Source organism: Molossus molossus, unplaced genomic scaffold (assembly GCF_014108415.1).
Source record: "Molossus molossus isolate mMolMol1 unplaced genomic scaffold, mMolMol1.p scaffold_m16_p_5, whole genome shotgun sequence".
NCBI classification, from domain to species: domain Eukaryota; kingdom Metazoa; phylum Chordata; class Mammalia; order Chiroptera; family Molossidae; genus Molossus; species Molossus molossus.
Window position 1 is genome coordinate 105,718,537 of NW_023425388.1, and position 22,873 is coordinate 105,741,409.

A 22,873-nucleotide genomic window follows, 5' to 3' on the forward strand; every position below is an offset into this window, starting at 1 on the left:
ATTTATGAATCTGAACAGTGAACTTTCAACAGATCATGGCTAGTTAATAAAAATATGAATTAATGTTTAAGCAAAACACATATATTAAAAAATATTAAAACATTATAAAATAGTTTTTTCAGTTAGTTCTTAGACATTTTAATTTATATTTTGTAAAGTTTACTTAAGACATACAGCTCACTTGTTTTAACTTTTATTTTGAAATAATTATAGATTTATATAAAGTTGTAAAGATACTACAGAGATGTCCTATGTACCCTTTATCCAGTTTCCCCTCAATCTTACATAATTACAGTACAATTCGAAAAGCAGGAAATTGACATTGACATGGTTCCATGTCATTTGATCACATACGCACATTTGTGTAACCACCATCACAATCAAGATATACAACTACTTCATCGCGGCAAAGTTCACCCTTGTGCTCACCCTTGGGAGTCACAACCATGCCTCTCCCAGCACACCAACCCTTAGCAACCACAAATCTGTTTTCCATCTCTATAAGTGTGTCACGTTGAGAAGGTGATATAAATGGAATCATACAGTGTGTGACTTTTTGAAATAGTTTTTTTCACTCACTATAATGCTTTTGAGATCAATTCAAGTCTTTGTGTGTGTTAGTAATTCATTTCTTTTTATTGCTAAGTACTACTCCATGGCACGGCTATAGCATGGTTTTAATGTTTAACTCTTCACCAACTGAGGAACATTTTAGTTGTCTCCATTTAGCTGCTATTACAAATAAAACTGCTACTAAAAATTATACACAGGTCCTTGTGCAGATATTAGTTATCATTTCTCTATAATAAGTTCTCAGGAATGAAACTGTATGTGAAGTATATAGTTAGTGTTTTAAGAAACTGTCAAATCATTTTCCGGAGCAGCTGCATAATTTTACCTTCCCATGGGAAATATATAAGATCCAGTTTCTCCACATCCTCACCAGCATATGGTAACGTCACTTTTTTTTTTTCAACTTTTATTAATTTATTTTTGTTACAGATGTTTCTCCTTTTCCCCCCAGACACCCTTTTAGGTTGGCTATTCTAAAGGTATGTAGTGATAGCTCATCACAGTCTTAGTGGACATTCTCCCAAGATGACTGATGTGTAAAATCCTTCATGTGCTTATTCACCATTCATGTGTCCTTTCTGGTGAAATGTTCATTCATGTCTTCTGCCCATTTTCTAACTGTACTATTTCATTTAATGTTGAATTTTGAGAGCTCTCTACACATTTTTTTGGCCTATGAATATCCAATTGCTCCAGAATTGTTTGTTGAAAAGACTATCCTTCTTCTTTTAATCCATGCATAATTTAAAAATAAACACGTATTTCAAAGCTAAATTGATCAATGTTAAGGATACAATGTATTGAACTTAGAACCTATCAAAGTCAGCAAATGTCTACAAATGCTGATACTACAAGATAATGCATATAAATATTAACTCTCAAAAAGCTCTAGAAATTATTATAAAGGTATCATTGCTGTTATCATACTCCTTTTTATAAAACTTGGTCAAGTTATCTTTAGATATTAAATGATAGATGACTTGTCTTATAAATTGGATTCTTAATCTCCAAGCTGCTTCAGCCTAGAAACATGTCAATAAGAACTGAAAGTGATGGATTTTTCTGATACTGATATTTGACAACTAGGAACTGTAGAGAGAAAATCAAATTACTTGAATAAACTAATGAGCTCCCAAATGTCAATACATAACTAAACAGAAAAATGGAAAATATTACTCTTCTGTTGTTTTTCTTTACCATGCAACGAATCACAGCATATTCCCACCACAACAAAACTTTCCACGTAATGAGTCCAGCACTTGAGTGTCTATACACAACTGGATAATTATTTCCTGGTAAAATGCCTAAAAAAAAGTTAAACATTTTTTTCTAAATGTCAAATAATTGTGTCCTGTTTAAGAAAGCAGGTTGTAAAAGAGGGCTGACTGGTTTCAAACCCTAACTCTTTTTGCTGCATAAAAACTGCCAAGTTAAGTCTCTGGGCCTCAGATATAATACAGAGAAAATAATGGAGCTGTTTTAAGAAGTTAATAAACCATGAGTATAAAACACAAAGAAGCCTGGCATTTAGTAAACACCAGCGATTATGATGACTGGCTTCCCATCCGAAACCATTTCACCAGTTGCACAGTTTCCAAGGCAGAACCAGCCTCCCACTCCTCGGAACTCCTACCACATGCCAGCTTCTTCACCACAGAACTTACTACATTCCGTTCCATCCTGTTGAACATCGTTTGATAGCGTGAGTCATGCCTTGTTCTGTTTTTGCTTTGGTTTCGGTTTTGGTTTTTTGTTTTGCTTTAATCGAGGTAAAAAAACAATTACACAAAATATACCATCTTAACCGTTTTTTTAAGTGTGTGGCTCGGTAGTGTTAGGTATATTCACACTGTGGTATAACAGACCTGCTCCAGGACGTTTTCACACTGCAAGCTGAAACGTACACCAGTTAACAACTCTTATTCTGAGTACTGGTGTCCTCGGCACCTGTCTGAGTACCTAGCAGTTAGCAGGTACTATACAAAAATATAGAAAACTTAATTTGTATCATCCCTTGAACCACAAATATATTTATTAAATTCCTGTCAATTATTTTTAATGCTATCTCCTCTTTCTTTTTTTTAAATCCTCACCTGATGATGTTTTTCCATTTATCTTCAGATAGAGTGGGAGAGGGACAGAGAGGAACATCGATGTGAGAGAGGCACATCGATTGGTTGCCTCCCACATGACCAACCAGGGCCAGGGATCAAACCTGTAACCCAGGCATCAACCTGCCCTTGACTGGAATCAAACCCGTGACTCTTTGATCTTTGGGGCAATGACCTAACCACTGAGCTAAACCAGCAAGGGCACCATCTCCTCTTTTTGTGATATAAACTGAACTCATTAAATCAATTCACCCCTCATGCTACTATCCCTTAACCTGTAGTAGGTCTCCTACCTCTACACTCTTCCATGCTCCCATTCACCTCCCACTGTGTTTAACTTGTCTCATTTCATACCTCATAAGTACCACTCCCAAATCAAAGAAAAACACTGCAGGGCTCCCTCGGGTCCATGCAAGCCCCTTCGTTTGCTCAGTCATGACCAATCTCTACATCCCTACTTACACGACCTCCCTCCACGCCTCTCCTTATGCAATAAATTGAATAAATACACCCATTTCCCCCAAATTGGCCAAACACAGTCTCAGGTTGTTGCTTTTATACTCATTTCCAGTTTTCTAAGGACACTTTTCATTCATATTCATCCACAAGCATTTGGAGCTACTCCTTCTAACTCCTGTAGAAAGGCCTGTGTGAGGCCCTGTCCCTGCAGCACAGAAGGTCAGCTGTCTCTTGATGAGGCCACCTGGGCTTTCAATGATAACACAAGCACCACGAGGCCATGACCTGTTAAGCCACTTTTTACTCCTAATAACTAGAAAACCCAATAAAGACTTTACATTGATTTAAAGAAAAATAAAGAATGTCCTCATTCAATGTGAATAAGCATAAAAACCAAGAGGATAATAAGGAGGAAGATGAGGCAGGTGAATATATATTAAAAGGACTATATTAAATATGACTTACATTTGAAAATAGACACATTATATTTATACACACACACATACACACACACATATACAAACTGTAAAGTTTGTCCTAAAATTTTTGTACAGATTTAGATGTTAGATAACAACTTTAAAAATGTAATGATTGCCTTTCTAAATACTAAGAAAGTATCTGTATAACTAGGAAATGCCTTGATGCTCAGAAAAAAACAAACAAACACATAGATGATTTTAAAAAATAAAGAGCCCTGCCCTGGCCGGTTTGGCTCAGCGGTTAGAGCGTCGGCCTGCGGTCCAGAGAGACCCGGGTTCAGTTACCACTAAGGGCATGTACCTCAGTTGCAGTTTGTCCCCGGCCCTGGTCAGTCGTGCGGGTGGCAGCCACTCGATGTGTTCCTTTCGCATCAATGTTTCTCTCTCTCTCTCTGTTCCTCTCTCTCCCTCCCACTCTACCTGAACAAAAAATGGAAAAATGTCCTCGGGTGAGGATAAAAAAATAAAATAAAAAAAAATAAAAAAAATAAAAAATAAAGAGCCCTTGTTTTTTTAGATGTTAATTTAAGCTGAATTTCCAGGCTTTACTTGATATGTTACTCAACAGGCCAATGACATCAGCCAATCAGACTCTTCTTGCTGCCCTAACCCAGCCTTCAACCTTGTCAGCTGGCCTTTTGAGGATCAACTGTGTAACAGGTTTAACCCAACTAATGAATAAATGGCTACAGACTATTTTGGGTGGTAGACTTTCAGCAAAAATCAAAATAAAATATACATACCAAAATTCTGTTGGAGTTCACCGGGGTCTGGGCCTATACACTTGTCTGTCACATCATGAAAACACCTGCCTCTCTTACGAGCCTTGCTTGACTTCTTTGCAAGGGCCAGAGACACTAAGCCACTGGTCTGAGCAGCCCACCCGGAGGAGCAGTGGCAGAGAATCCAAGGAGTTTACAGAAATCACCCAAGCAGAGGGTCACTATTGCTTTCCCAGGTTATTTCTTATTAAATATGTATTCTAGTGACAAAAATCTATAATTAGGTCCTAATTTTAAAAATAGGTGGTTGGAAGTGTTGCTTTTGCCTTTGAAAATCTCCTAAAAGGAAAAACCCATTCCATTGGTACAGTGTGGAAAGAAGACTGAACCTCATCCTTTTAACAATTAAACCACAGGCTGTTAGAAACTTCTATACAAAAAGAAATCTCCAGAGTTAAACTTTTTTCCTTCTATACTCCTGTAAAGAGCTTACACATGCACTGACTCATGAGTGCCACAACCACACACTCCTCGTGTAATTAAAGAAGCCTGTGGGAGCTGCTGCAGAATTGAAGGATGTTTATTATAATTATCAGAAACAAATTCAATCTAAAGAAGCAAAATTGGCCCTGGCCGGTTTGGCTCAGTGGTAGAGCTGCGGCCCCCGGACCAAAGAGTCTCGGGTTCGATTCCGGCCAAGGTCACGTACCTCATTTGTGGTTCGTCCCCAGCCCTGGTCGGGAGGCAAAGAGTCAATGTGTCCCTCTCACTCAGGTCAATGTTTCTCTCTCTCCCTTTCTCTTCCCCTCTCTCCTTTCCCACTCTATCTGAGGATGAACAGAAAAACATCCTCGAGTGAGGATTAAAATAATTAAAAATAACAAATAAAGAAGTAAAATTGGAGACCTGTCATTCCGCTGAAACACAAATCTTGAGAAAGCATGCACATTGCAGCACAAAATACATTTCCTTAGAATAACATCAACTTATATACATTTTCGGTAAAATCAACTTAGATTTATACACAGTTGAAATGAGTTGAAGGTTGTAGGTAAGAAACCCTTCAAATCCTTGAATATTCCTAACTTTATCTAAAGATGGTTTCTGAGGTTAAAAACAAGATCTGACCTCAAAATATTTTGTATATAGCCTGGCTGGGTGGCTCAGTGGATTGATCACTCTCTTGTGGACTAAGACAGTGGTTCCCAACCTTCCTAATGCCACGACCCTTTAATACAGTCCCTCATGTTGTGGTGACCCCCAACCATAAAATTATTTTTGTTGCTACTTCATAACTGTAATTTTGCTACTGTTATGAATCATAATGTAAATATCTGATATGCAGGATGTATTTTCATTGTTACAAATTGAACAGAATTAAAGCATAGTGATTAATCACAAAAACAATATGTAATTATATACTGTAAAATATTTCTTTCTAATTACAAAGAAATAAAATTTTGTCTTGAAGCATGGTGTAGCATGGGTAACAGTCTCAATGGAACAACAGTAAACTACATTGCTACATTTTGCGACAGTATGGGTAAAACGCCAACGTCAGTGCGAAGGTTGCGATTGCTTCTTTCTCACCAGATCAGAAATTCTCAGGGCAGTCTTTGCAAGAGCACAACAAAGATCATCTTCCACAACAAGTCTACTTCTATATTTAGACTTGATAACCAACAAGCTAGAAAACCCTGTTTCACAAAGATATGTTGTTGGAAATGGAAGAAGAAGGCTCAACACAGTCTCAGACAGAACAGGATATGACTGCAAACACTTGATCCAGGATTTTGTAACCGGCATTGTAGAGAAATCAGTTCTTGCCGCATCGCTGTTAATAAGTTCAATGAACTCCTCTTGTGCTGTCTCAGGAATATCTTTAACTTTGACTATGAATGGGTTTCTGGAAAGTGCAAATGGGGTGTCAGGTATATTTGGAAAATATGATGAAATTTCATCTGCAAGCATATGCAAGTGGTCTTTCACAGAAATTATCATCGTAATCCTTTTGTCTGGTTCAATGTCATGTTCCTCAAAGAAAGCCAATAAGGTAGGCAACATGTAAATTTTATTTTCATCCAATTTTTTTGCCAAAGCTGAAGTTTCATTTGGAATGATCGGATCTTTTCAGACAAATCAAGGCATGTTGCATTTGGTCCTTGAAGTGATAAACTTAACTTATTCAAGATGGTAAAGATGTCAACCAAGTAAGCTATTTTCTACAGTTCACTTTTATCGCTGAAAAGTGCTTCAATTAAAGTGCTTTCTGATTAAAAAATGTTTTGAGTTCATCACAAAGCTCAAAAACACATTTTAAAACTTTTCCTGTTGACAACCATCTCACTTCAGTGTGAAATAGCAGAGCATTGTTCAGCACATCCAACTCGTTGCACAGTTGCTAAAACAGTCGACTGTTTAAAGTGCTCGCCTTTACAAAATTGACAGAACTTATGACGCTTTTATTACTTCTTGTAACTCTTATGGCAGCATCTTTGTTGCTAATATTTGCTGATGAATCATACACTGAGTTCCAACGACTTTTGGTGACTCATTCAGTACCAAACATTGAAATCCAGATCAACATCCTAGCATAGCTGGAGCACCATCTGTGCAAACACCACAAACCTTTTCCCAAGAGATCTTATGCTCCTTCAGAAATGAACCAAGTGTGTCAAATATATCATGTGCAATACTTGTTGTTTCAAGAACTTTGCAAACAAAACCCTCACCTTTAAAGTCACCATCATTAATATACCTCATGTAAACTAGTAACTGTGAACAGTTTGCAATGTCTATAGATTCATCAAGCTGGATGCTAAATATTGGAATTGGAGCAGATTTAATTTCCTGCATTATTTGATCAAGATATCAGCAGACATGCCATCTATTCTTCTGCGGACAGTGTCGTTAGATGAGAAAATTGCACTCAATTTCATAACAAATTCATCTCCAATCATAACTCGAACAATATCTTTGGCCACTGGCAACAGTAAATCCTCAGCAATGGTGTGAGGTTTCATAGCTCTGGCGATTCTGAGTGCCACCAAATATGTAGCTTCAATGGCTGCTACGTTTTGTTTGAGGTACTTGCCACCTGTGTCAAGTCAGGCTTTCTTGAGTTCATCAGTTTTGCTTCTAAAATAGTTGGTACCCTTGCTGGCAAAGCTTAGATACTTGCTATCAAAATGGCATTTTAGTTTGTTTGGCTTCATAGATTCTGCTGATAGAACTTCACAACAAATAACACTTTGCAGTTTCTCAATTCCCACTGTAATTACTAAGGTAAAACCATACTGTAAAAAATTCTCACTATATATTTTTTTCTTTTTTTTTATTTTATTTTTTATCCTCATCCGAGGACACTTCTCCATTTTTTGTTCAGATAGAGCGGGAGGGAGAGAGAGGAAGAGAGAGAGAGAGAGAAACATCTATGTGAAGGGACACATCGAGTGGCTGCCACCCGCACGACCAACCAGGGCCGGGGACAAACTGCAACCAAGGTACATGCCCCTAGCGGGAACCGAACCCGGGTCTCTCTGTACCGCAGGCCGATGCTCTAACCGCTGAGCCAAACCGGCCAGGGCATATATATTTTTTTCTTAATGTTCTTTTCTACACGATCCATTGTCATGGGATGGTTTGCTAATGAAAATAATATATAACAATAGCTTTAATAATACAAAAAGTGATACATGGCATAGTTTACTCAATATAGTTCATTAAAGTTTCATACGATTTACTATTCTCTGTTTGTTTGTTTTTACATTCCTTTTACCATCACAAGGGGGCAGTATTCATATCAACCACTGCTGAATATAAAAAGACCGATCAGCATCCAGATTAAGTTTCCATGGTAGAGATATATTTTTTTACATTAGTTGATGATTTTACAGCACATGATTTTATATTTACCCAGTAATTATAATTCTGAAGTATTATTTTACCTCCAACACTGCTGCTTTCAACACAGTAGCTGCTTTTAACAGAGTTGCTGCTTTCAGCTGCACTCTACACATGTGTGACAGGTGCACATAGGTACAATGTGGCGCCAACCCTGTCACATACACCTGTATTTCTACAGGGTGTATGTGATGGGGTTAGTGAGATGATGTCATCACACCAGGTACTGTATGTGGGCGTATCTGCATGTGGGCAGACCCGCTTGAAGACAGATAAAGAAGTGGTGTCTCGGTTCCTAGAACCATTAGAAATATGTGTTTTCGATGATCTTAGGTGACCCCTGTGAAAGGGTCATTTGACTCCCAAAGGGGTCACGACCCACAGGTTGAGAACCTCTGGACTAAGAAATCCCGGTTTGATTCCCAGTCAGGGCACATGCCCAAGTTGTGAGCTTGATCCCCAGTATGGGGCATGCAGGAGGCAGCTAATCTATGTTTCTCTTTCACATGGATGCTTTTATTTCTCCCTTCCTCTCTCTCTCTCTAAAATAAAATTAAAAAATCAATAAAATAACTTGTATTGATATACCTCGTAACACAATGCATATTTTTGTCTGTCATTCCATGGATAGGATTTACATGTTTGCAGAGATCAGAATAATACTGTTTTTAGAAATAATCTTTTTAAAAGTAGAGAACATCAAGACTTTACTTCTTTATGTGCTTTCCTTCGAATCAGATGTAGTTCAGGCTAATTTGAGTGAATAGCAACTTGAGACTTGTGCTAAGAGGGTTTGGATATAGTTAATTCAATCAACAGAAATCTGATATCAAAATACAGCATTATACATATTTAAATAGATTGTAAGTTCAAACATGTTCCCCAGGCATTACAATTTCACACCTTCATTTGCAAAGATTAAAATATAAAGAAATAGCCAGTGTTTAAAAAACTGTGGTAGAGTATCACAAAATTAAAATGTATACACAGAAGACTGCCCAAATAACACAGATGTGTGCATGAGAACACATGCATACCCTCTAAGATCCTCTGTTTTCTAATACCAAAATGTTTGTCACTTGGTCTTTTGTTTTCATTTAAATATGTTTTAGATTGAGCCCTCAATGCTGACACATTCATAGTTTGAAAGCTTTCAGTTGAATTTACAGATTTCTTTGAAAACAGCCTCAGACCAAGTTGTGGATAGAGGGCAGTACAAAACCTGGGTGTGCAAACATGTCCCTCCTCACTTCATTCCCTCTAACACTGTCTCTACTTGGTGTCGCTCACACTGGAAAGTGAATGTCCTGCATTAGCTTGTAGGGCTGCCATACAAAGTACCACCGACCGAGTGGCTTAAAAAACAGAAATTTACTTTCCCACAGTTCTGGAGGCTGGAAGTACAAGATTCGAGTTTTGACAGGTTTAGTTTCTTCTGAGACCTCTGGCCCAGGCTTGCAGATGGCCATCTTCTTTTTCCCTGAGTCCTTCCTCTCCACATCCGCATGTCTGGTGTCTCTACGTGTCTAAATGCCTCCTTCTTGTAAGGCCAGATGACGCCAGAGCCCACCCTGAGAGCTGCATTTAGAAATGTACCATTTTAAAGGTTTTACGTCCAAACACAGTCACATTCTGAGGTACTAGGGGTTAGGGCTTCAGCTTATGAAATCCAGGGGGACATAATTCAGCCCATAATGCTGTCTAAGTACCTTGTGCTCTAAGTGTTTTTCAGTTGTTCACGTATCTGACTCACCCTAACAAAAATTCTGAATTCTTTCTTAAAATGTTTAGAAATACAACTAGAGGAGTCATGAAGAAGCCAGTTGCTTCTATATTCTTTTTTGTCAGAATCTATGACCATCATTTCCAGTTGACCAATGGCCTTGCATGCATTTCAATGGGCAGAGATGTTTGCACAGGTCTGTGTTCTGGGAAAGTCGTGACATGATGAGAGCAGTGCTCTGTTTCCCTCTCCTGGAATTACTTAACCAGCTTCTACTATAACCGCTCATTAATTTCTTATTCTAAACCTTACAAGTAAGAAGAAGAAAAAAAACACTAAGCCATTTGGAAGGATAAGCAACTGGGAAGAGAAAGGCAATGTCAATTATTCTAAGGACTACCGCTTGCTTTTAGGACAAATAAAAATGAAACAAAAAAGGTAGCAAAGACTCAACTAGCAAGATTATTCAACTTAAATGGTGCCAGAGTCAGCACAGTCTAGTAGAAGTGATTTCAGGATTTATTCCATTAAATCACACCTACTTGAATTAAATAACTAGATTAAAAAATAGAGACATTGTAGTCATTCAATATATTCACATAGTTAATTATTTTATAGTTTAATTAACTTAATGTTATTTTTAAATATGGACACATGACACAGGAAGTGTAACATGTCAGCCATTCAACAATATTTGTCAAATACACTCACTGTTTTGTGGCTGTGCTTTGTATTGAGCAGGAAGTTAGATACAGTTAATTCAATGACAATAATAAATACTATTTAATCTATACTTAAAATTACATATAAATTCCTCAATAAATTAAACAGAGTTATGCTATGACAAAAAAAAAAAAATCTACTCTAAAGTTTATAACCAAAAGAAGATGCAAATGAAACCATATATTACACAGAAACTTGTACAGGAATACTAACAACAGCATTATTCATAGAAGACCAAAAGTGGAAACAACCCAAATGTCCATCAGCTGATGGACGGATGAATAAAATGTGGTGTATCCATAAAATACAGGATATTATTCAGAAATAGAAGGAATGAAGTACTGATACGTGCTACAACAAGGATGATCCTTGTAAGAATATTAAGGAAAAGAAGCTAGTCAAAAAACCATCTATTGAATGATTTCATGTATATGGAAGTCTGAAACAGGCAAATGTATAGAGACAGACAGTAGATAAGTATTTGCCCAGGACTGGGGCAGATTCCAGGGCAATGATAATTGACTGATAATAGGCACAGAATTTATTTTCAGGAGTAGAGAAACTGTTCCAAATTAGATTATGGTATTAGTTGAACAACCCTGTGAATATACTGCAAAACACTGAATTGAATACTTTAAAAGTGTAAATTATATGGTATATAAATTATATCTCAATAAAGCAATTTTTAATGCTCTCCATGGCTCTCAGTCTGTTTTTCAATTTAACTTCTGAAGCACAAAGGTATTTTGTCTATATAACACTCATTTACAGCTAAAATAAAAATACTTAGAAAGAAAAATACATATTTATTAAGTTGGAAACAATTTACTTTGTGTTCATTTGTAATGCCACCTGTAACCTCTGTTACTGAAGTCAGTCTGCTTTTGTAACCTCTCTTCCTCGTACAAATAAAACATCAGTTTAGTTTGGGATTCAAAGTGAACGGGATCATTACATTTGCAGCGTCCCATAGCTTTGCCATCCTAGCAATCTGTGACCTATAAATAATGCAAGCCCCTTTCCTTCTCTAAATGATTTTCTTGCAACATGAGTCTTGATACTGGAAACAAAAAAAAAAAAAGGAAAAAGAAAAGAAAGAAATCACCCTGAAGTCTTGGAATTTAATCTCTTTCTAGTTCCCAATTAAATTATGAACTCCATCTATCCTCTCTTTTGTAGTTGCATCGGAAGCCAACTTTAGACATTTAGCTATTTTGTTTTATTTTATTTTACTTTACTTTTATCAAAGCAAAGGTAAATCACAGCAAATCTGAAAGGCTCTTGTATTTTGCTTTAGAAGGAAAGCAAAAACCAGACAAGATCAGTTACTCTGTGACCCCTGACCTTTGAACCACACCACCACAACCTCCTTGGCACTAAAGCAGCCAGCACCTTAATCTCTCCTCTCTGTACTGCCATGGTGCTCAGAAAAGAAAAAAAAAAAAAAATGAAAAAATAATCTGGGGACTTCATCAATTTTTCATGAATTTTCATTTAGGCCAGAACCCCCTTTTACCCTGGTCGATAGATCAAGCTGCTGTCATATATTTACCACCTGAGGCTACAGCTGCCATCCCGAGGGGCTGCACTGACACAGGCTGCATCGCAGGCAGCCTCCCTCTGCGTGAGAGCGGCTTCTGGGACCCCAATCGCAAGGAGCGCTGGTGTGCCCCCGAATCCCGTCCACGCCTGCTCAATCCCGTCTGTGCTCCCCGAATCCCGTCCGTGCCCGCTCAATCCCGTCTGCGCTCCCCGAATCCCGTCCGCGCCCGCTCCATCCCGTCCGCACCCGCTCAATCCCGTCCGCGCCCCCCGAATCCCGTCCACGCCCGCTCCATCCCGTCCGCGCCCGCTCCATCCCGTCCGCGCCCCCCGAATTCCGTCCGCGCCCGCTCAATCCCGTCCGCGCCCCCCGAATCCCGTCCGCGCCCGCTCAATCCCATCCGCGCCCGCTCAATCCCGTCCGCGCCCCCCGAATCCCGTCCACGCCCGCTCAATCCCGTCCGCGCCCCCCGAATCCCGTCCGCGCCCGCTCAATCCCATCCGCGCCCGCTCAATCCCGTCTGCGCCCCCCGAATCCCGTCCACGCCCGCTCAATCCCATCCGCGCCCGCTCAATCCCGTCCGCGCCCCCCGAATCCCGTCCACGCCCGCTCAATCCCGTCCGCGCCCGCTCCATCCCGTCTGCGCCCCCGAATCTCGTCCGTGCCCGCTCAATCCCGTCCGCGCCCCCCGAATCCCGTCCGCGCCCGCTCAATCCCGTCCGCGTCCCCCGAATCCCGTCCGCGCCCGCTCAGTCCGTGCCCCCCAAATCCCGTCCGTGCCCGCTCAATCCCGTCCGCGCCTCCCGAATCCCGTCCGCGTCCGCTCAATCCCGTCCGCGTCCCCCGAATCCCGTCCGCGCCCGCTCAATCCCGTCCGCGTCCCCCAAATCCCGTCCGTGCCCGCTCAATCCCATCCGCGCCCCCGAATCCCGTCCGCTCCCCCCGAATCCCGTTCACGCCCGCTCAATCCCGTCCGCCCCCCTGAATCCCGTCCAGGCCCCCTGAATCCCGTCCGTGCCCGCTCAATCCCGTCCGTGCCCCCCCGAATCCCGTCCGTGCCCGCTCAATCCCGTCCGCGCCCCACGAATCCCATCCGTGCCCGCTCAATCCCGTCCGCACCCGCTCAATCCCGTCCGCGCTTCCTGTATCCGGTCCGGGCCCCCTGAATCCCATCTGCGCCCGCTGAATCCTGTCTGCACCAGCACGCCCGGGCCCCTCGTGGGCCCCTGGGAAACTGCGCTCACTGCTTCAGTGCCGCAAGCCTTGCTGTGGACCCTGTGGTTCTGTTTTCTAAATACGTGAAACTCAGTTTTTGCCCAAAGACCTTCCTTGAGTTCAAATGATTTGAAAAGTACTTTCTGGTTTACTTCTCTCCCCGCCTCCCTCACCCGTCTCCCCACCCCCAATCATAAAGAGGGAAAGCAAATATAAGGTAAGGGATTCAAATCTTCATTACAATAACTGGTTCTGAATATCTGTTTCCTCCACTCTCTGGTTCCCTTACATAAAACTGAAGTATGTATTAAAGGAAAACAAAGACCAGAACAAATACAGTATGGGAAAGAACAGGAGGACTTCTGTACAACTGGTCAAGACAGCAGAAGCTAAGATTTAAATTAAAAATGAAAACCAAGGTGAAGCAAAAAGAGTTAAAAAAAAAATTCATATTTTTATCATTAATCATTTCACAAAAAAAGTTGTAACAAGTTTGTTTCCTACTGATCCATACACTCTTGACAACCCAGATGCACCTGAATCTCTACTTGTCAACAGACTTCAACCCCCCTCTCCCCCTGACCCAGGGACATTTGGCAGTGTACGGAGACATTTTGGGTTGTCATAAATGGGGTTGCAGGGTCCTGAGCAAAGACCAGAGATGCTGCTAAATATCCCACAGTGCACAGCACAGACCCTGCTCCAGTTCCCTCACACCCTTCAAAGCTAAAGTCTTGGAAGAACAGGTAGCATTTGCCACTCTAACTCCCCCACCTCCTCCTTCCTAGAGTGCAGACACCTTTCTGTAAACACCATGTGGCGTTTACAATGCCAACCACTTCTCATTCTGAAAATTATTCCCTTGGCTTTCTTGTCACTTCACTGCTCAGATCCCATCAATTCTAAAACCTCCCTGAACCTCCAGCACCAGCACTTCTTTCCTTTGCCCGCCATTAAATATTGGGGTTCCAAGCTGTGGGAGTGGTCTTGGCCCTTATTAACCACTGGGCACACAGCCTGCCTGGGCAATCATGTCTACTTCTATTTACTCCCATGGCTTCAACCTCTATCTGGGAAAGAGCTTTCTTCTCAATTCCAGAAGCACTTTTTAAAAATAGAACATGAGGAATTTCCACCTTGATAGCTCATTGGTGTGACAAACCATGGAGACAAAGGTAACTTCACTCTTCAGTTCCCACTACACTTACTCCTCATGCATTTGTCATTCCTGTGGATGGCCCTACTATATACACAGTCACTCTGCCAAATATAGATGATAGATTGCTACATAGATAGAATCAGCCCCTATCTCCTAAACTGACCTTAAAATGAAATGATATATAATTTCTTAATGTTTCCAACTATTTCCTTCTTTAAATCTTCACTGTTACTTTCAGTTTAAAATCTAACACATACCTTCATCTGAGTTATTTGGCAGTTTCTTAATTCCTCTCTGATTTCAATCATATCATTTTAACTCAATCTTCAATTCTCTTTCAAAGTCACTTTCCACATAACAAAAAAGGCTATATTTTATCATACAACACATGCCTACCTTTCGAACATATACTGGCCACCAACCTTTTATCACGCTACTTGCAGTTCTCCAAATACACATGTGTTTAGGCGTCCATTCTTTCCTTTGATGTATAAACAATGTGTGTTCTATAATTGAGCATTTATGTTGAGGGTTTAAACATATGAAAGTCAGTTTTATAATCTGGTAGAAGAACACATAAAATATATCTCATTTTATAAAATATATTGGTTACCAATACTATTGAAAAATCCCAGCGTTTTGACCCAAATTTCTATATAAAAACTTTTTTATGAAACACAAGGAAAGACAGAAGACTGATGAGCTAATGCAAAAGATGAGCATATAAATGAATACTATTTGATCTTGTGCTGCCTCAAATGGCATGAACTGTTGACATGGAATTAGAAGAAAGAATTTTATTCACTAGCTAAATTCAATTTGGGAGACTTCTGTTTTCCTCTCTAGGTCAAAAACATTTTCAGCATTTCTCAAAGCTCATTGGTTTAAATTTTTTAAAAAGCTACTGTCACATTATAAGCAAAAAATGTCATAGTTTTAAATTTCCTCCTAAAACAGATTCATTATTAATGATACAATTAGAAAAGAAAGCAATCTTTTGGGTTATTAAATAAATGTACAAGATGCATGCTCCTTGACAGCAATTTTAACCAAGTTAAAGCTTCAAAAAGCAAAATTGTAAGTTAGACTTTCCCAACAATAAAATGGCTGGCCAATTTAGATGAACTTTAATATTTGAAAAGAAAAGTTAGTTAAGAATTAAAAATAGTTATTTGCTGCCCTGGCCATGGTGGCTGTTGGGAATCACCATCCCATGTCCTGAAAGGTCACCAGTTCGGTTACCAGTCAGGGCACATGTCCAGGTTGTGGACTCAATCCTGGTAGGAGGAGTGTAGAAGGCAGCCAACTGATGTTTTATTCTTACACAGATGTTACTCTCTCTCTCTCTCCTTTCCTCTCTCACTAAAAATCAATAAAACAAACAATCATTTGTTTCTAAGTAGATAAAAGAAAAAAACCAAAATTCTCAATTTTAATTTACACAAAATCGGCAGATTTGTGGCCTATACATAATAGGCCAAATTGTGTCAAATATGGCACAATTATCTAAAACTAAAAATTAGAAGAATCCAAATCTTCTCTTGAATTCCCATTAACGTACTGTCTAATTCTTGGTCACTTAACTAACACAGATTTCATTGTATCTATAAAATGGGAGGATAATGCCTATTATATTTACTATAAGGGGATCTGGTAGGAAAAAGATCAATAGAATTTGACACTGAAATATTTCAATATTTTTGAAAAATTCCAGAAATAAGATATTTCAAAATAAAATTGAACAGTTAGGGATATTTACATTTTTCAGGTTTTTGTGTATATTTCAAATCTTACTAAACTGAAGTTTTCAATGTTTTTGAAAATAAATTATAAAAATGAACTTACCTGGTGTCCAGGCAAAATGGCATTGCTCATTAAGGTTCTAATGCTCATATCTCAAGGTCTTTCACAAACAAATGTGGGTTTAGGAGTCTTCTAACCTTTCCTATTGCACCTACACACTTCAAGCATCAGTGGGTTCCAGATTTCTTGGGACAAACTCTAAATCAAGACTAAACACTTGAAAACAAAAGCTTTCACTGAGGTAGCTGAATAAGCAATAGCTTGAATTTGTTTACTAAAAGATGCTTTCATGGATAAAGGTAGTGAGAAAAAGTAATGATATAATAGTGTTGAGAATTTCAATACACAAGTTTTATAATCTAGTGCAATATATTGTGGAATGTGAGTATAAATATCAACTTTAATTACAGACAAGAGACCATGAACTATTATTTAGCACTACCCTCCAAAACATATAAACAAGACTCAAGCCTCCTGAAATGCCTCAGTTCTCTCATTATGAGACCTACTGGTACAACCAGAAAGTTGAAAAGTATGAACTGTTTAAAGACCTAAGTATTTCCATCTTATCCACAATTAATTCTAGATAAAATATTTCCTCAAAATAGATAATATAAAAAAATATATGTGGTATTGTCTAAATTACTGTACCATATCCTTGCTATAACAAACCAGACCTGAAACTGTGGAATCAATGTTCAAATTGCTGCAAAGCATTGATATTGTAATTTGCTAGTGCTATTAGGTTATCTGATACACACACACACACACACACACACATTTTTTAAACGTCAAAGTCAGGGCAAATCCTGAGTTATTGTCAATTCCCAAGATTAGACCCTGCGATGTACAAACATTCTGTCCCTACAGAAATAAGAGCTCTTCTCTGGTAATTTTTTATTAAATAAATAAAGTATAATTGATGTTACTGTTGGTGTGTTTTTCCTGGCATGCCTAAAGCAATGATTCCTGAATTCAGCCTAAAACTAAAGGAGTTAATTTAATCTGGAGCATATATATATTTTTTTAATTGCCTAAAAAATGATTTAGAAATTGCCTTAAAAAAAAAAAAAAGAAACAGGTACAGTATTGAATTGACCCCTTGTATTTGATGTCATGTTACACAAAACTTTTCATTTAACACTGCCAAGTTTAATGCTTGATTTTACCTCTCATTAATAATTCAAGTTTTAAACATGACCAAGAGTACTGCCACCTTGCTTTAATACACTAACATCACCACGCTGCTTTAACATAAATGAATTTACTGCAACCCCCCGGCTTACATTATTTTGCCAGCTTTCTTTGGAGAAGGTAAAGTAAAATTATGCAGATGACATTAGTGAATTCTTTAGGTTTTGCGCACCCACGGAAACAAATCAAAGCTTACTACAAACAAACCAAAGTGAGTGCGCATGGCATCTACGAGGTTCCCTGTGCTCACTTACATGCCACCTCCAGCGATGCGTTCCGACTCACGGCTTCACCAAGGTAGTTCCTTGCCACGCAAACGTAGCTTCCTTCGTCGGGTTTACTTCTGCGCCCGTGCACTATGCGCAAGAAGAACAGGGACCCGCTGGGCAGCAGCATCCTGTGGGACCGCGGGTCATCCTTGTCCGTCTCCACCCGCTCACCATCCTTGTACCACTCTATGGTGGGCGTCGGCCGGCCCTCTGCCTTACAGTTCAGCGTGGTGGGCTCTCCCTTGGAGACAATGACATCTGAAGGGTGCTCCACTATGCGCGGGGGGAAGTCTTCCTGGCGAAGACGAGATCCTACAAAACATGGAAGGATAAAGACGAGCTTTCACATTTTCTGATTGATAGGTCTTGTTTGCTTTAAGTTCACATTGGTGAAACTAAGCTCTTCAATTATTCAAAATATACTCACTATTTTGTTTCTCTTACTCTTTTGCTCTTTATGTATCGTGTAAGTCATCCCCATTCCTTTATGTGACATTATAGCAATAGGATATATATATTCTAATAAATTATAATTAATGGCCCATAAATGATGGAACACAAAAGTAAACAAGAGCATGCTGGATTTGGTACAAAGATGAGTAAGACTAATTCCTGTCCTCAAAGTGCTTTCTATCTCCTGAGGGAGAAAGCCAAGTCAAGTACCTAGAATACACACATAGATACCATTTATCATGCTGGCACTGTTAACAGACTTGACATAAAAAGAGGCCTGCACAGTATGTACAAATATTGACTCAATTTAATAGATAAGGAAGAAGCTTAGAAAATAAAATTGAATCCAGATATGTCTGACTAAGGATCTCAAGTACAAGTCACCCTGTTAAAATGAAACAAGTGTTGCATAAAGGTCCATGAAATGCATCACAGGAAGAAAACGAGAAACAAAATGTTAACTCTATAGCATAAGAAGTCTCTCCCCAAAAAGGTAGCATTTAAATTAAGGTGTAAAGAATAAAAATGTGTCAATAAAGGATAAAGGATTCAGATGGAAGAAACAACATGAAAGATATAAGGCATATTATAAAATGGTACTTGATAAAACTTGGTATATCACCATATAGTAAGGAAGAGCCACACGTACCCCTGAGTCCCTTGTGACTGCAATGAAAGTGGAACCATGAAGGAGGACGAGAAATAGGAAGAGAAGAACCTGTTGGTATTTTAAATGAACATTTTGTATAACATATGGTTTTGAATATTTTTAATTTATAAAGTATCAATGGTCATTATTTGTGGATAGGTCCTACCAGCCACTGCAAATGAATCCAAAGGAGATGCTGAGAGAAATTAACAACATCTGAGGACATAATGATATCACACTTGTGGGCTTTTATAAATCTACTCTTAACATTTTCTAACCAATCACCTAATATTAGCACATTTCTGCCCCATAAACAAAAGTAAAATTTATTCCTCAATATCATTCTAGTTTTCTTGCAATATTAATTACAAATGGATATTTTACTTTAACAGGAAATTTCACTTGGTAGTAAATAAACATTTATTTTCTGAAGAGAACTAACATTTAAAGGTTGCTGATTACCATTTGTAATCTCATCAGATCTGAGAAGGAAGTTAAACATTACAAGTGCTGGGTACCTACAGCAAGAATAACTTACAGTACACAGGTCGAAATTTAAGAAAAAGAACTAAAGCAACACAGAGCACTTAATTATGGACAGGTAATCACATCATGTATCACAATAATAAAGAAAGTTACATATTAAGTACTGGGTCCCTAAAGCACATGGGGAATTTGCAGTCTATAAAAAGTAAGAATTATTTTTCAAAGTAATAATTGAGGAAGATCTCAAAGCATTCAAGGATGAAGGGTTAATCATAGTTTGCAAACTGTAAAATATTCACAAATGTAAATTTCTGGACACAGAGCCATAGAATCTGATCCTGAAATTAATCAAGAGCTATGTGTCACTTTTCGTGTACCAGGCATATGGTAGGCTGCAGTCCCCTTGTTTAGACAGCCTCCTTGTTCTCTGGTCTCCCACAGACAGGCATCCACATTCTCCCAACTGTCAAAGTTGTTCTATTATTAAAACTGAGCACGTCAATTGTCCTTGTTATTAGAATCCTATTTACGATATCAAATAATCTCCTGCCCTAATAAGCACTTGGATGGGAAAGACCTTAAGTATATGGGTGGGCAAAAGTGGGTTCACAGTTGTTTGTATAGAATCTAGTACAATAATTAATAGAAATATAAGAGCCCTGCCGGTGTGGCTCAGTGGTTGAGCATCAGCCCATGCACCAAAAGGTCACCAGTTCAATTCCTGGTCAGGGTACATGACCAGGTTGTGGGCCAAATCTCCAGTAGGGGCATGCTGGAGACAGCCAATCGATGTTCTCTCTCGTGATGTTATGTTTCTCTCTCTCTCTCTCTCTCTCTCTCTCTCTCTCTCAAATCAATAAAGGAAAAACATTTTTAAAAAAACATATAAGAATAAACTCTGTGCTCAGCATACTCACAAGTGTAAACCTACTTTTGCCCACCTCTGTATATTAATACTTCATCAAATAAAATATTAAATAACAGACATACAATAGAAAAAGAGGCAAAATAACCAAACTGAATCTAGCATTTTCAACTCAGAGAATTTTACTTATTTATCTACACCATGTATAAACTATTCTAGCATTGTCACATTTAGATATTTTTCTAGTAACTTTATTTCCACTATTATAAAATTTTCAAAAGAACATCTACAATCTAAATGTAAGAGGTAAAAATATCAAACAATTAGAAGAAATTATAGGAGCAAATTTTTGCGACCTCGAGTTCAGGAAAACCTTTGTGGTTATGACACCAAAAGCACAAATGACAAACAAAATAATAAACAAAATGGACTTCATCAAATTTAAATATGTTTGTGTTTGAAAAAGCATGTAAAAAAATAAAAGAGAAACCACAGAATCAGAAAAAAACATTGTAAATCATATATCTAATACAAGACTAATATCTAGATTTTATTTTTAAAAACCTCATATAACTAAATAAAAATACAAGTAACCAATGATTTTAAATAGACATTTGTCCTAAAAAAAAAAAAGCTATACCAATGGCCAGTAAGCACATAAAAAGATACTGAACATCATTAGCTATTAGGAAATGCAAATCAAAACCACAATGAGACGTACTTCATAACCATTAGGATGGCAATCATAGAAGATGTCAAATTGCCAGCAATGTTGAAAAATTGGGAGCCTCATATATTGCTATTGGAAATATAAAATGGTTGCAGACACTTTGGAAAGTAATCTGGAGTTCCTCAAATGTTTTAGAATTGACATATGACCAAGAAATCCCACAACTAGGTGTACACCTGAGAGACATGAAACCTTATGCCCACACAAAAATTTGGACATGAATATAATGTTATATTCACAGCAGCATCATTGATAATAACAAAAAAGTGGAAAGAACCCAAATGGCCTTCAACCAATGAATAAATTATGTATAGATGCATAATAAAATATTACTTAGCAATAAATAGAAATGAAGAACTGATAAACACTGCAACATGGATGCACTTGAAAACATCATGATAAGTTAAAGAAGCTAGTCACAAAAGACCAGGTACTGTATGATTCCTTTTTTCTTTTAATCCTCAGCCAAGGATATTTTTCCATTGCTTTTCTGATACAATGGAAGGGAGAGAGAGAGATGATAAAAGTTATTATAGTGGACACTTTAAATGGGTAAACTGTGGGTAAAACTAAGCTTCTCTTTTCTCCACATCCTTGCCAGCACTTGTTTGATGATTTATTGATAGTAACCATTCTGGCAGGTGTAAGGTGATATCTCTTAGTTTTTTAAATTTGCATCTCTCTGATGATTAGTGATATTTAACATTTTTTCATATGTCTCTTGGCCATTTGTATGTCCTGTTTGGAGAAGTGTCTATTCAGGTTCTCTGCCCATTTTGAATTGGATTATTTGTCTTCCTTTGTTGAGGTCTATAAGCAATTTACATTTTTAAAATTAATCCCTTATGAGATGTATCATGGCAAATATGTTCTCCCACACAGTGGGTTTCCTTTTTATTTTGAGGCTGGTTTCTTTTGCTGTGCAGAAGGTTTTGTTTTGTTTTGTTTTCAATGTAGTCCCATTTGTTGTTGTTTTTTTTTTCCTTTGTTTCTCTTGCCCCAGGTGATGTATCAGTGAAAATTCTGCTACATGAGATGTCTGAGATTTTGCTGCTTATGGTTTCTAGCACACTGCTGTGGGAATGTAGTCTGGTGCAGCCACTATGGAAAACAGTATAGAGTTTCCTCAAAACATTAAAAATGGAACTGCCATTTGACCCAGTGATCCCACTTCTCAGAATATATCCTAAGAACCCTGAACTATCAATCAGAAAGAATATATGCACCCCTATGTTTAAAGCAGCGCTATTTACAATAGCTACATGGAAACAAACCAAGTGTCCTTCAGTAGATGAGTTGGTAAAAAACCTGTGGTTTATTTATATAATGGAATATTATGCAGCTATAAAAAATAATTTCTTATGCTTTGAGACAGCACAGAGGGACCTAGAGAGGATTATGCTAAGCGAAATAAGCCAGTCAGAGAAAGACAAGTATCATATGGTTTCACTTATATGAAGAATCTAAGGAACAAAACAAACTGATGAACAAAATAGATCCAGAGACATGGATGTAGGTAACAGATTGACAAACTTCAAAGGGAAGAGGGGGTGGGAAGAGATAAACCAAGGAACTTATATGCATATTTGCATAGCCAATGGACACAGACAACAGTGCAGTGAAGGCAGGGAGGAGGGGATTCAGTGGGGAGAAAAGGAGGGACATCTGTAACACTTTAACAATAGAGATAAATTTAAAATTCTTAGAAATGGGTAAACTGTGTGGTATATAAGTTATATCTCAATAAATATGTTTTTTAAAATTCATGAGTAAAGGCACTGTGAACAAATTTAATATAAGGCGTTGTAACAATT

General features: G+C 38.4%; 1 protein-coding gene across 1 annotated transcript in view; it reads right to left on the minus strand.

The window, feature by feature from the left end:
• Window positions 1–22,873, minus strand: part of ROBO2 (roundabout guidance receptor 2) — a 1,312,832-nt gene that overhangs the window by 519,689 nt on the left and 770,270 nt on the right. The window contains exon 2 of the mRNA XM_036243039.1: window positions 17,862–18,188. Coding sequence (XP_036098932.1) covers window positions 17,862–18,188 — 327 coding nt within the window. The remainder of the gene's footprint in view (window positions 1–17,861; window positions 18,189–22,873) is intronic.